Source organism: Protomyctophum parallelum, assembly GCF_964188405.1.
Source record: "Protomyctophum parallelum genome assembly, chromosome: 10".
Lineage (NCBI taxonomy): Eukaryota > Metazoa > Chordata > Actinopteri > Myctophiformes > Myctophidae > Protomyctophum > Protomyctophum parallelum.
The window spans coordinates 43,125,612-43,140,742 of record NC_139704.1 but is presented as its reverse complement, the minus strand read 5'-3'; the positions used below and the strand labels follow the sequence as shown (position 1 = coordinate 43,140,742).

At 43.4% G+C, this 15,131-nt stretch overlaps 1 protein-coding gene across 1 annotated transcript in view; it reads left to right on the top strand.

Moving 5' to 3' along the window:
• Window positions 1-294: 294 nt before the first annotated feature.
• LOC310866134 (serine protease HTRA1A-like) overlaps window positions 295-15,131 on the top strand; it is a 34,832-nt gene continuing 19,995 nt past the window's right edge. Inside the window, exons 1-3 of the mRNA XM_083775536.1 lie at window positions 295-958; window positions 10,036-10,135; window positions 11,478-11,682. Coding sequence (XP_083631662.1) covers window positions 496-958; window positions 10,036-10,135; window positions 11,478-11,682 — 768 coding nt within the window. The 5' untranslated portion in view covers window positions 295-495. The remainder of the gene's footprint in view (window positions 959-10,035; window positions 10,136-11,477; window positions 11,683-15,131) is intronic.

The following is a 15,131-nucleotide window of genomic DNA, read 5'->3' as shown; positions in this document are numbered from 1 at the left end:
CAAGTGTAATGCTTAATTGGGTCGTCCACTCACAGTTAACAGTCTTTGTATTGAGTTTGTGCTTGAAATGTAGCCTACTGTAATTCTGCAAACTGTTAATAAATATTTAAATCAATCAATCAATGACGTAACCGGTGACCGCCTAGAAAGTGTGTCGATGGGTCACCGTCATCTCATGTGTGCAGACTGCACTAATAGTACTTGACGACTATATGGCTGCTACTAGACTGGAGGGAGGCTTTTATAATTGCAGAGCCAGCGAAAAAAAAGAAGAAAAGGAAAAAAAGAAAAACGCCACAGTCGCGTCATGGTGCGCAGTGGCCAGCTGAGCTGAAGCGACTGATTTACTCCCCAAACTACTGAGCTCTCAGCCTCTCACTCACATCCCATAACACTGCAAGTAGCCTATAGGCCTAAAGAAGGACTGGGACATTTTGTATACTTTTATTTTATTTCCCTTTTAGGAACTTAATGTACGTATATTAAACTTGAACGATGTTTTGGTCACTGTTGTGCGTAACCGCCGCCCTCGCGTCCATCGTGCCAACAGACGCACAGATTGCCAACAGGTATTCTATCGGATGTCCTGCGCGATGTGACAAGTCCATGTGTCCCCGGCTGCCCACGGACTGCCCGGCGGGACAGGGGCCGGACGCATGCGGCTGCTGCACAGTGTGCGCGGCAGGAGAGGGCGAGACGTGCGGCGCAAGTGGGAAGCCTGGAGACCCGCTATGCGGAGAGGAACTGGAGTGCTCCGTCTCGGGTGGCGTGGGATACTCCATTTCGGTCAGGAGGAGAAGCAAGAGCGGGCTCTGCGTGTGTAAAGCCACCGATCCCGTCTGCGGCAGCGATGGAGTGTCATACCGCAACATCTGCGAGCTCAAGAGAGTCAGCAGCCGGGCGCAGAAACTCCAGCAGCCACCTGTTCTATTCATTCAGCGAGGAGCTTGTGGAAAAGGTAAAAAATATTACTTTGACACAATAAACTTATGTTAGTTTAAGTCTTGAGACTGAGAGTGTAGCCTACACATATAAACAAAGTGTCCATTTTGGTTCCATCTGTACACTTAAAAAGCTACAAATTGACTGATTAATTAACTTTGTAGAATCCTTCACTGAAAAATTAAGCGACAATAACCACAGTTCAACTGTTCAACTCGTTGGATTAAATTTCTCTGGTGCATGTTCCTTCCACAAATGTCCCTTTGGGATTTAAATCCTTACCGGGTGTCTAGTGAAGGGGCTTAAGGACACAGATGTCATACAGCTGCATCCACTGATACAAACCCCCATGTGTTTTAGAAAACAAAGGCCACTATTGAAATGTGTTGTTTCCTTCTTGTGTTATTCGTGCATGACAATTATGCAAAACCAGAAAGCAATTTCAACGTTGCTTGGTTAAACAAAGTTATGAACTCAATTTTGGTTTTGGAGCTTGATGTAGCCTCAGCCCAATCTATAATTCGTCGTATGACGGAGTCGTGACGATCGTCTGCGAAGTATATAGGCGGCTACATTGGGAATTTACAGATTAGTTCAGCATGGTATGTGTAGTCCACATCCACATCAATGCAATCACGTGGCTATAGTGGCAATCCTCTTAATTGCTTAAAATGCAATCTAAAATCTACTCCAGTGGTTTGGTTTAGGCTAATCTAATGGCCACAACATTAATTAAGTTTTGAAATGTATACTACCACATAAAACCTATCCATAATAAAGTTGGCACTTGGCTCTGTACATGGCCTGCTCTTTCCCCCCTCTACACCAAATATCTTTGCCAAAAATAGACTACGGTACAAACACATGTGAGCTTGTAGATCTGCTCCAGACTTCCCAAAACAAACTGGTCAGGCTCCTACTTGGCCTCACCCCCCGAACCCACCTCACCCCTGCTATTTTTGGTGAATGTTCCCCCAGAATAGGGAATCGGGATGTCAAATGAAAACAATGTTACCACAATCAGTGGAGCTTAACAATAAACAGACCATCATTCCATTTCAGATATGCTTTGTGTATGAAATAATACAGCCCAGTCAAGAATGCATGCTGTGTACCATTTATATCAGTGAGTCATTTGTCATCATTAATGCTGTATGCTTGTGTAATATGACTTAGAAAGTAGAAAGGAGATATTCTGGAATGGAAAACCGTGAAATTGAAGTTCACCATCGGCACATGGTGGAATATAGATGGCTTCATCCTGCATCTGTTGTTTGTGTGTGTTGTTGTTTGTGAGTGCATTGTTGTACATGTGCACAAGCACACATTTGCGTGTATTATGCAAATGTATGTGTTATGTTTATGTCCATATAGTGTGTTTTAATATTGTGAAAGTGGGACATACTTTAAAACCTCCCTGAAGGAACTTATAGAAACTAACTGATGGAGTGAGGTATCTCTCCCCCTCCTCCTCTCTCTCTCTTTGCTTATTCTTGCTTTGTGGACCGGAGGGGACCGCATCACTCATGATTCACAGCCGACAGCCATGTGAGGGGAATAACTGGCTGCTGTTCAAACACACACACACACACACACACACACACACACACACACACACACACACACACACACACACACACACACACACACACACACACACACACACACACACACACACACTAGCACAGTATAAAATACAGGAACAGCAAGAGCCAGTTTATAAACCCCAACGTTAGTATAGTAATAGTAGTAAGTAGCCTTGCCGAGCCATGGGGCCCATAGGGCCTATCTCCTGCCTCTGTAGTGTGAGGCAGCTTGATGTACAAGTACACCCCCTGGACATGACGCTAGGGATTTACCCCCAATCCAACCCTTGATGCTGAGTGTCAAGCAGGGAGGCACTGGGTCCCATTTTTAGAGTCTTTGGTATGACCCGGCCGGGGATCGAACCCCGACCTCCCAGTCTCAGGGAGGACACTCTAACCACAAGTCCACTGAGCTGGTTCACAACGTTAGTATAACCCACATTTATTCTGTGACGTTTCCCATATTATGATGTTGTAGATTAAATAATCTTCCAAAGATGAAGGAATGACAAAGTTCTTCAGGGTGAAGTATTGAGAATTTATTAAGAAGATTCAGCAGAGAAACAATATACAGAGAGTGAGGAACAGGCCTCCTTGCCTGTTCCAGCAGCCCCTCCGGGCGCAAGCCTCCTCAACCCCATTCTCAGACTGTAGTCCTTATAGTCTTGTCTTAACAGAGATGCCACACTGAATGTCCATATACGGATCTGCGCTAAACATAAGGGCGACACACAAATAAGTATACCTTTGCTGACAGCGTGGAGGAGTCAAGTCAGCTGTTAGTCAGCTGCATGAATTAGACTGAGCACATTGGTGAGCAAAGAGACTTAATGGAATAATGCATATATTTGACACTGTAGTTGGCATTCTAAAATTCCCATTACAATGTCAAACACTATCATTGTGTGTAATACCAATACAAATTGACCGCTACACAATAACCTTAATAATGGAGAACATAGGCTACATCATAAATAAATACTGAAACCAGATATAATCATTAAGGAAAGTTTATGTATGCACGATGTGTTCTATGTAAACTCTACATTTCCATTTTCCAGCCATTCAGTTTTTTTTTAAATACTTTCAGGACCCCCCGAGGGGTCGCGACCCCCATTTTGAAAACCCCTGGTCAGTAAACTGGCGGTCTCTCTACTTTGTATTGGTCATTCAAGTGTGTTATTGATTGTATGTCTTGGTGAGTTGAGTTCATAGGACCACAATACAATGGAAACAAGCCCCTGTAGGCTGTAGGGCTATTTGTGCTATCCTTTTAGCTTAGCTTGTTAAATGGTAACTACCGTATTGTTTGCAAAGTATTAATTAAGTATTAATAATAAGTCTCAAATCCATTGGTTATTGATTTTGTTTTTGTTTGCTATTAATCCTCTAATATAATTCTCAACGTATTGCTTTTAGATGCTATAGTCCTGGCGTAGTTGTTATAATATAAAGACGTTATAATCCTGGTTTAGCTGTCAGCATCAGACAGAAGAACTGCAGCCAGAGTACACGAGGCCCCTCAGGGCCTTGTGACCTGGGCCCGTGTTAAGAAAACACACGCCGTTCCACTTTGCATGATGTCATTCTGCATCTGGCCTGTGAAGTTGTTGAATATGCAAGTTGTTGGATTTGGAGAGGAAATGTGGGTCCGTTTCTGCTTCTGCCTTTGGGGTCATGTTCATGATTTCAAGTAACTAATTCATTTTGTAATGTATACAAAAGTGTCACGGTATGGCAGTAGAAATACATTGAATAGAATTTCAAAGGAGGTTGATCTTTGGTAACAATGTAATTAATACGTCGTCTTAAGGATGTTGAGTGTGGCATTTAGGCATGTAATCCATGTACAGGAAGATCCAGAGAATGCATGGATGGATGTCATACTGGATGACTGGGATTGGTCTTTATGGTTTTTATATTGGCAGCATAATGAATACGGGCCTTCTGTGACTCTACTTACAGTATACTACTTATAGTATAGTATAGTGACTTTTAATACGCTGAGTATGCACATTCTTTCCCCTTGACTTGTCTTTACCACCATCAATAGTAGATTTCTTTGCATGGTTTCTGCTCTTATTTCTGCCTGTCATGTCTGTGTCCTGGTTTTCTTTTTTCTTTCTTTCTTTCTTTCTTTCTTTCTTCTCTGTCTCTGTATATTCTCCAAATATTTTTCCTTGCAGCCCTATCATTTCCCATAATTCCCATGCTGTTTTCCATCCACCATTGCCTGCCCATCTCTTCCTTCAGCTTCACGCTAAAGTCACAGGCTCTATTGTGGACCCCTCCCCTCTTTATTCCCACCATGGCACGGGAGAGGCGTGTTTGCTTCTCTTAATCCGTTCCCTGATCACACTGATAAGCCAGAGGCAAAACCTGATGTCACAGCGCTATACTTCCACTCCGCTCTAGCCTCTCTACCCTCACTCCCCCTTTTCCTCTGTTGATATTTCAGTTAAGCCATCACTCTCACCAGCTCAAACACTGTGCCACAAAGAAACCTAATGAACTTTGTGTTGATGGTTGGATTTGTAATAAAAGCCTTCTGTGGTGGGCAGGTGGGAACTGGTTGTGGACGGTGGAGGACTGGTCAGGGGGTAGGGAGAGACACAGGCACACATTTAACTGTCTTTTACATTTTATTAGACAATGAATGTGTATATGGAATTCTGAATAGGGTCATAATTAATCTCCTGTTCCTGCCATATACATTTTCCGACATTAACAGCTGGTGTTCATGAACACTGTTGCACTCATCACAGTCATCAGTTAGCGTTTATAGACGTCAAGTGGTAATTAAAGTAGAAAATATGATACGGTAGGGAACAGGAGATGAATTATGATCCTTTTGGTACATTATACGCCTGACACCGACACATGGTGGAGCCTTGCTCATTAAATTGTATTTGGGTAGTATTACCAGCAGTAACAAATTACAATCCAAACTACATTATGTTCCTATCGTCATGATGGCCGAATCATCAGCGGTGAGAATTTGAAAGTGGGTTCAAATCAGTGTGGGTAACAGCAGGTGATGAAGAATTACAGTTGAACAACTTCAATTGAGCTGCTAGTGACGTTGCTTTAAAGTACAGCCGTTGTTTCAATAGAGACCTACAGTATGTATTTGTCATGCCGAAAAGAGTGAGACAGGCATCATGTAGGCTAAATGGATCATGACCCTGTTCTATAGTGCCATGGGGCTCACACACATCTATGAAGTTGCTGAAGATCTATTACTTTGCGGCCGAGCCAACGTCAATGACCTATTGGCAGGGATTCCATAATAGCTTTCTCACGGCTCGGTGACCGTGAATACCCAGCTCCATCTCCAGCTTGAGAAACTGTAGTTTCCATGAAAGGGTCAGTTGGGGGCAAAGAGGGCTTACGAGAGCTTACACTTTATCCGTGTGGCACTCAGCTGGGGTTTAACCCCACTCTTAAACTACAATTCCTTGATTCTGTTTTCTGCCGACAATAGCAATATTTGTCAGGGTGCGATCGCCAATTAAGACCCTCTACGACTGGCAGTAGAAAAAGCAAAGCTTCAATGAGCAGAAGTGAAGGAGGATCTCACTGGATAGACCGGTCTGGTTTATCTGAAAGCAAGGGGTGGGGGGCTTCGAGGAGGGGTACTAAGGAAGAGTTGCTTCCGCCCATAAAACGGGCAGAAGCCCACAAAAGCTGAGGAGGAGACAGGCTATTGAGGCCGGGGCGTGGGCAATGACACTTCCAGTGGAGGTCAGCATATGTAGACTGATTGTGTGTGTGTGTGTGTGTGTGTGTGTGTGTGTGTGTGTGTGTGTGTGTGTGTGTGTGTGTGTGTGTGTGTGCTTGTGTGTGCTTGTGCGTGCGTGCGCATGTGTATGTACTTCTACTCTCATAAGTTACAAATTGTCTTCACAAGGAAAGTAAAATGTCCTTTTTCAATGGTTCATTTTTACTGTTAAGAAAAAGTAGTAGAGTAAGAATTGGTTGAGCACAGGTTATGAGTACAGATACAGGGAATATAGATCTTCTGATGCTTCTCTGTGAAATAAAAAACTTTTTACTGAGTTTGCCTTTGTTTTGAGTGGCAGTTTAAGAGCTTCTCTCCCCCCACCCGCTCCTTTCTCTGTCTCAATGCATGCCTTTCTCGGGTCACAGCACTCCTAACCAAGTTCATCTCAGTTTAACTGTCTCTTAAACTACCGTGTGTGCGCACGCATGTGTGCACATGCGTGTCTTTGCACCATCCTGTGTCCATCCTCTTGAAGTTTTTACTTTACTCAGTCAGAGTCCTGTATAGTAACCTATAGTATAGTTCACTGTATTTCAACAGACGGGCAGACATTTTAAAAGAGCTACCTGGTTCACCTTATCATACTGAGCCTCTTGTGACATGATGTCACTCTCCGTCAACCCATAACAGAAATAATTTAGTTGAAGCTGTACTTCATGAAAACCCTCCATCCACATTCCAGTGACACTCAGGATTTAACGGCTGAGGTCAAATTAGTGCACTTTCCTACCTTTACAGCTGCGTTTCAATCCGCTTTGATTCCACGACCTCGAACGTCAACCCTTTTCCAGCCTCAGTCCAAGTTTCTCATTATGAGCGAATCTGTCACAGTCCATAAAGCCGCTGAATAAAATCCCGGCTGGTCCCTTTACCTTGTAGATTGAGTTGCTGAACTGGGTGACATCTGTTTTTTGTGGTTTCACAGAGGCGTCACCACTTGGCCCAAATCAGCAATCATTATTTTTTGCTCTGCTGTGATGGTAATGTGTGAGTGTGTGGAAACAAATGAACTGAGCGTGTGCACAAGTTGTGCGTGTGTGTTCAAGTGTGTTTGCATAATTCATACAATGTGTGTTTTTATGTGTGTACAACTGTGGCTAGAGGGGGTGTATGTGTGTGTGTGTGTGTGTGTGTGTGTGTGTGTGTGTGTGTGTGTGTGTGTGTGTGTGCTTGCATACTTGCATGTGTGCTTACTAGCTTGCATGTGTGTGCAAGCCAGGGTGTGCGTGTCTCTGTGCTTGCTTGCTCACGTGTGCATGTGTGTGTGTGTGTGTGTGTGTGTGACCAGAGCCGGCGCTCATCATAACACAGACAAGTGAAGGAGACAGTTGTTTGGAGGATGACCCATGCAGATGCTCCAGAAACAACAGCATCCCTGGACACTGGGCCCTGCTGCCAACCCTATCGCACTGACCAGGACCTCTGGAGCGTGAAGCTAGCCCAGGGGGAAATGACTACACAGTTTCCATTGGATATATATATATAATATATATATATATATATACGGCTGTAGAGCAACGATGGAAATTGAAGATCCTTGCCCCACTCTGCTATGCAATACCCGTTGTACCCGTGTCAGAGTACCCGTTCCACCAATCTGTCTGTGTCCCTTTTATGCCCATTGATGGAGATTTCTGTATCTGTCCCTTTATTCCTATATATGGACTGTGTCAGGCATGCCCGAATATGGAGTGTTGTGATGTCAGAACAGGCCAGCTCCATATATGGAGCATAGGCAGGGGCCCTGTCCAGAGCCCGGGCCGAGGTTTTTTGTGGCGGTTCTGGACAACCGTGGGTCCGACCGTCTCGCCCCCGGGCACTGCAGTCCTTGTGGGGGTGTGGAACGTGTGTGTCAAATTTGAAGGCGGTGGGCTAACGGTTCTCGAGTTACGTGCATTACAGCCGTACACACGTACGTACAGATAGACAGACGTACAGAGTGCATTTATAGATAGATATTATTTCGCACGCACGCACACACACACACACACACACACACACACACACACACACACACACACACACATGCACCTTTTTTGCAGGAAGTAAAGTCTCATATAAAGTCTTTTTTGAGTGGTGCAACCACTCCAAGGAACAGCAATGTCCGTGTTAACCTATGTGACTATGTGGCTATGTGTGTGGCTGGCTATGTGACTATGAGTAGCAGTAGGGGCAAAAGTGGCGCTGTTGTGCCAGAAACAGAGAGAGAGAGACATAGTGTTGCACTGTTGCCTAGTGCTAATTACAGAGAGAGAGAGAGAGAGAGAGAGAGAGAGAGAGAGAGAGAGAGAGGCAGGGGGAGAGGGGAGTTGCACCACTCAGTTCACACAGGTGTGATTTTTATTCTAACCAGAGCAGAATTAAAAAATACTTTGCATCAAAGTCTTTATGTCTTGCATCATTTATTTTTGGAGTGCCGCTGTTACCACTTGTGGGTGATTATCTTTCAGTTAGTTCTGCTTATGTAGCTGAGCAGTGCACCCACCGCTTAAGAAGCATTCAGAGGAAGCAAACCTGCTCTATATCTAGATCTAATTGTACTGGCTTGATATCATTTAAGTGCGATGTCCTTAGCTAGATATAGGCTGACAGACAGACAGACAGATTTATTGACAGCTACACAAAATTCATCGTCGGAGACAGACTTGTCCCAGAGCACATGCAGAATACCAAGATTTTTCCCCCCTGCGGCATGAGAAATGTTTTGAGGATTCCATACTACTGTATAATTTAGCGGCATCCAGTACAGCAAGACAGCGCTCATTCCACGCTTGTGTTAGTTTAACTGTGCTCCAAGCGGAATGTCTCCTGTCCTTGTTCTTACCCCTTCACTGTAATCAATGATATCTTGAGGGCTTATACGGGCGCCTCTGACAAATGCTTCACAAATTTCAGGCGCGTGGGTGGGGTGGAGGGGTAATGGATGAAAATTGTCACTGGTTGAGACAAAATTGTCTGAGGCCCTTGACAAAATTAGGGTTTTACTGTGTGGAAAGACAAAGCATGCATGGACGGCGAGTTTTGGAAGTCCTAATTCATGGTTTGGGTTAAAGGAATGGTTTTATAGTGCTCACTTTGAGTGGGATTTAATTACCTGGTGAACCAGTCAATGTTTCCTGAGTTACGCCGCTGCTGCGGATGGATACGATGGTGGGACAGGTCATCCAGTGATTCAGCCTGTCGCACGCACGCACGCACGCACGCACAGACGCAGACATGAACAGCATGAGATGGTGTGTGTTCACATTTGCAAGGCCAAAATTGACTTAAGAACATTTTAGGAAATATACCCTGTGGCTGTTCCTCATACATTTAGGGTTATAATTTGGGTTATTGTCAAGGTTATAGGGTGAGGTTGTTATGAGTGTATATGTAAAGGTTAGGGTTTTGTGGAATGTATAGCCAGTGGGTGGTACCCAGGAATGAAAAGGTTAAAGAGTGCACTGAACTTTCAATTTGCAAATGTTTGTGTGTGTGTGTGTGTGTGTGTGTGTGTTCTTCTCCCTGTCCAGTTGTGAAAAAGACTAGTTTCATGGACAGAGTTTCTATTTTCACACTACTGTTAATGTTAGATCATGCACTATTCCACTGCTTTTTCAGTTTGTTTTTAGTCTTCCGTTCTGACATCCTCTGTGTGTGTGTGTGTGTGTGTGTGTGTGTGTGTGTGTGTGTGTGTGTGTGTGTGTGTGTGTGTGTGTGTGTGTGTGTGTGTTACCATTCCAGCCCAAGACAACCCAGACAGCCCGAGACACAAATACAACTTCATTGCAGACGTGGTGGAGAGAATTGGTCCTGCCGTGGTTCACATTGAACTCTACCGCAAGTAAGGTCATGCACCTGTGTGTGTGTGTGTGTGTGTGTGTGTGTGTGTGTGTGTGTGTGTGTGTGTGTGTGTGTGTGTGTGTGTGTGTGTGTCGTTAAGAGACATACCAGAATTTATGACCGCACCTGCGTGCGTAACCAGACCACACTCGTCAGGAGAGCACCTTACTCTCTGCTTCCCTCTTTCAACACATCTTCTTCTTTCTCATTATCCGACCCTCTCTTATGCTCTTTCATCGGCAGCTTATTCGTACCACATGTTTTTCCTCTCCTTTGTCCTCTCCTCTCTGTCTATCAGCACGGTCTGTCTGTATGGTGTTGTACACAGTAAAAGCCTCAGTGTCACTTTAACCCGGTGAAATTACAAAATGTCAATGTCAATGTCCAAGCAAGACCTGGAAAGGCTTATACACACCGTTGTTTCCTGTAGACAGCTCCTGCTGCCAGATGATGACTTGGACATATATGACCAAATTACACCATTCCTAAAATTCCATTCCACTCATTCGTAGAATGAGAAAAAAGGTTACCTGTCTACAAATATCCCGCTGTGGTTCCGGGTCCAACAACATATGTGAAATGCTTGCGCCATTTTATCACCCCTCTAGGACCCTTAGGACAACTGGAACTGGCTACATTTGAGTGTGGTTGCATTAACATTGAGGATTTTACTGTGTATTACATTTTGAATGTCTCCATCTCTCTTATGTTATGAGTCTCTCAGTCTCTACTTCTTAATGATTCTGTGTCAGATTGACTTGAAAAGTTGTTTTTCATGTGGGGGTATATTATTATTACCATACATGTACAGTAGTATCGTAGGAGGTATGGCATAGTTTCAAAATCTCAAAACATAGTCAGTTACAGATGTTACAGATGACCTGCATGTAATTGTGACCTCTGGATGATGTTATTTGTTTGACCGTATATATTGTTTTTGAGTAATCCAATCCAAACTACCGAAAGTAATCAAATGACATCATTTATTATGTTAATGATTACAAGTGCATGCATGTTAATTGGTAATCTGTTACCAATTAAAATTGTAATTTAATTTGACAACCCTTTATATTGTAGTGCATTGTCTATATATTATACAATTCTTAACCCATTTTGAGCGGGAACCCCTTTTGGTGTTACATACATTATGTTATAATTTAGCTATTGAAAATTAGCAGATCTACAAGCTCATAGCGCCACCGCGCTACGAGCTTGTAGGTCTGCTATTTTTGAAAAATCATAAAAAATGTGGCGCAAATCTTTGAATATATATTATTTCAAAGTGAATGTTTTTTAATTATTCCTCTCTGCTCCTCTCTGTTGATTGTTCGTCCTGCTCCCAGGATGGCGTACTCCAAGCGGGAGGTGGCCGTGGCCAGCGGTTCAGGCTTCATGGTGTCAGAGGACGGACAGATCGTGACCAATGCTCACGTGGTCGCCAACAAGCACCGGGTCAAGGTGGAGCTGAAGAGCGGCGCCATGTACGACGCCAAGATCAAAGACGTGGACGAGAAGTCGGACATCGCCCTCATCAAGATCGACGCACCGGTCAGTCATTCCCAAGACTTTACAGCAAAATCTCTGAGAGTTACAAATGTATACATTAACAGTATAAAGGCCCTATCTTGCTTTATCTTTTATGCTTAAACCTTTTTTGGCATTTTACTATTTTGATCAAATATTTCAATTAGCTGACCTATATACTCACAACGTGTCTATGGCTGCAGATCGTCAGTTTTCACTATTTTAACATGTTTTTCAAAATAACGCAGGTCCCAATAGAGCCTGAACAATAGCATATTTTTTATACCGATTAATTATGTTTTGGTCGATATTTTAAAAGAATCAGATAGACTCATAGACCAGACTATTTTATTTAACCACTGAAGCCCTATTCAAAAATGTAAAAAATATAGTAGATTTACAAGCTTGCAGCATGTTGCGATGCAACACGTTGTGAGCTTGTAGATCTTTGAACATTTTTTTAAACCTTTGATGTTCGCCTATAATGACATCTGAACCGCCAGGGTGAAAGTGGTTTAAAATCGTGACACGACGGCTGCATAATAGCCAATAACGATGACATGAACAAGTGAAATTATGGCCTATATATCGGCCAAACCGATATCCGTCTGGCTCCAGTCTCGAGCCATATGGTTGGAAAGCTGACACCATTGCAATTATGTCTTGTGGGTGCTAAGTGGAGATGCCGCAAGCTGCTTTGCACAACAAAACATTAATGGAATAGCTACACGTGCCTAGGTGTGAAAGAGATCAACTCATGTATTAATTGGTTTTTAGTCAAACCAATATACAACTTCTTGTGGTTCTAATGACTGTAGGGAAAACGATTAGCAAAAAACTCAACTTGCAAGAATAAGATGAAAAGGTCCAGCATTAGCAGCTGTTTAAGAGCAAATTTTGGAGCCAATTTTGGTATCTTGCCTATCGTGGGTTGGTCTTTCATATTGATAAAGTGTGACATCTGTTAGCGAAAAGCAGTTTCACAAAATGTGCAGTATATGTCCTCACTTTACAGTGAAAGCATTTTCGAGGTATAGGAAAATAACTACTGTACAGAATGGCAGTCCAACATTGGACCCACGTCGCTCTGGGCTTCTATAAATATTATGCTTCAATCGTTTCGAATGGAAACTGCATGGATTGTGAATACTTCAGGAGGCATTAATTGCAGGATAGAGGTGGATGGTGGTGGCTTCGAACACAGAAGCCCTCGCGTGTCGGCGACTGCTCTAACTGATGCTGTGCCTACAAGCGTTGGCGAGAGTGACATTGAGAGTGGCTGAACACCCACGCCTCAGATTAACTTCTAACCACTGGCTGCTGCCGGGAACCAAGGAACAGTCATGTTGGGGTGGGCTCATTTCCTTCTCTGTCCTACTGTACTCTCTTCGCTTTCCCTCTGTTCTTTCTTCCTTCATTTTCCCTTCTCTCTTTTCGCTTCATTTCCTCTGGTTTTCGACCTCAAAAACCACAGAAACATATCACACAGAAACATATCACACATATGGTTGTGATATGTCCCCACACTCTTTTGACTTTGACCAACTGGCACATTCTAAACCTTTAGTTGAGAACCAATGCTATAGAAAGGTGTGAGTCTCAACACTAAAGTCAAAGGTGTCTTAATTCAGCTCTGCATGCTAGTGTATCAGAGCAAGAAGTACAAAACAAATATATGTTAAGTTGCTGTTATGCAACTCTCCAATAAAATCTTTGTGAGTTATAGGCAAGAGTGTAGGCTACATGTGTTGGCATGAAAGTTGTCTGACAAATACACCCTGGCCTGCAGGCGTGATTCATCAGAGTGTCAGACCTCTGCCAGTGCCAGAAGTATCCAGCTGACCATGGTAAACAAAACAGTGTGTTTGGCTTTTGGAACCTTCCTGTTGGCGCTCAGAGACACAACACAAGATCAGAGGACTGAAAATAGTAAATCACTAAAACACGATTACTTATTAGTACCGACAGATGAATACTTGTACCCTGCTGAATTTAGAAGAAAGTTTTCAAAGAGACAGATGTTGCTCGTTAATGGCAGAGAGGCAGGCTTGCTTTTGTGTTCACTGATGCAAAACTTCACTGATGTGAAACTTATCTTGTCTGTCTGTCTGTCTGTCTGTCTGTCTGTCTGTCTGTCTGTCTGTCTATATTACCTGTCTGAATGTCAAAATGATTTGTGATTCTCACATCAGTGATCCATTTCAAATGTTAACAAGTCAGTTGTGATATATGATTGCGCACGCATGCTCAGTGTCTGGAGAACTGTGGGATGATTACTTCTATCTAGTCATCTACAGATCTGTCTGTCTGTCTCTTTCTTTATTTCTGTGCCAGGGAGATAGTCATGAATCATAGCCAACCATCATGACAGTCGTATGTACGAAGGAATGCCTGGCTGTCGTTCAAAGCCAGGGGCTGTGGCGTAGGACTCGAAGCAGAGTCGCAGAGTGCATGGCAGGACTCGTTCTCATGGCTGAGCAACACAGCTGAATAGATTCTCTTGACAGTGACACGATGCAAGTTGAGGAGAAATCCTTTTTTTGTATTTTGTTTTTCAGCTCTGTACAGTGTAAGCTATTCCCACACAACATAAGTGCTGACAAGAGTATGGCGAGTAGCTCTGTATTTGTTGAGTACAGAACAACAAAGTCTGTGACTCCAAAACGTGTTTGTTGAGTGAGCTGACAGGCACCGTGGTACTGATAGGATAGTATCAAGCACTGTGAGAATAATTTCTTTTGTGGGAGCTATGTGACAAATAACCCCCTCCTTTTATGACACAAAAGGGCAGATGATCTGTAACATTCCCATTGTAAAATGTTTGTTTGGGCAATAGCAAACACAAGTAGCAAAAGTGTGACATTTACCTGATTTTCCACAATAATTACTTCTTAGTCCTCTACTATATGAGGAAAGGTAGTGGATATAGTCATCCTGTCATTGACAGGTATTCTACTTTGGTGCACAATGCATTCAGCATCTGTAAATACGTTACGTTGTAAGTACAAAAACCACTAACACCACCACCACCAGGCGTTCGTGGTTTTGGTGGTTATGGTTTTGACGCAGGTCCAAAGGCTGTTTGAGATCCTAGTCATCGTGCCTATTAGGAACAGGCCCCTGGTTCCATGGCCCACCCCCTGAAGAGCTCCGTTCCCTTGGGAAGGGCCTCATGACTCAAATGGTACTGGCATCTCAATTTGTGTGTGTGTGTGTGTGTGTGTGTGTGTGTGTGTGTGTGTGTGTGTGTGTGTGTGTGTGTGTGTGTGTGTGTGTGTGTGTGTGTGTGTGTGTGTGTGTGTGTGTGTGTGTGTGTGTGTGTGTGTGTGTGAAAAAGACTAGTTTCATGGACAGAGTTTCTATTTTCACACTACTGTTACTGTTAGATCATGCACTATTCCACTGCTTTTTCAGTTAGTTTTTAGTCTTCTGTTCTGACATCCTGTGTGTGTGTGTGTGTGTGTGTGTGTGTG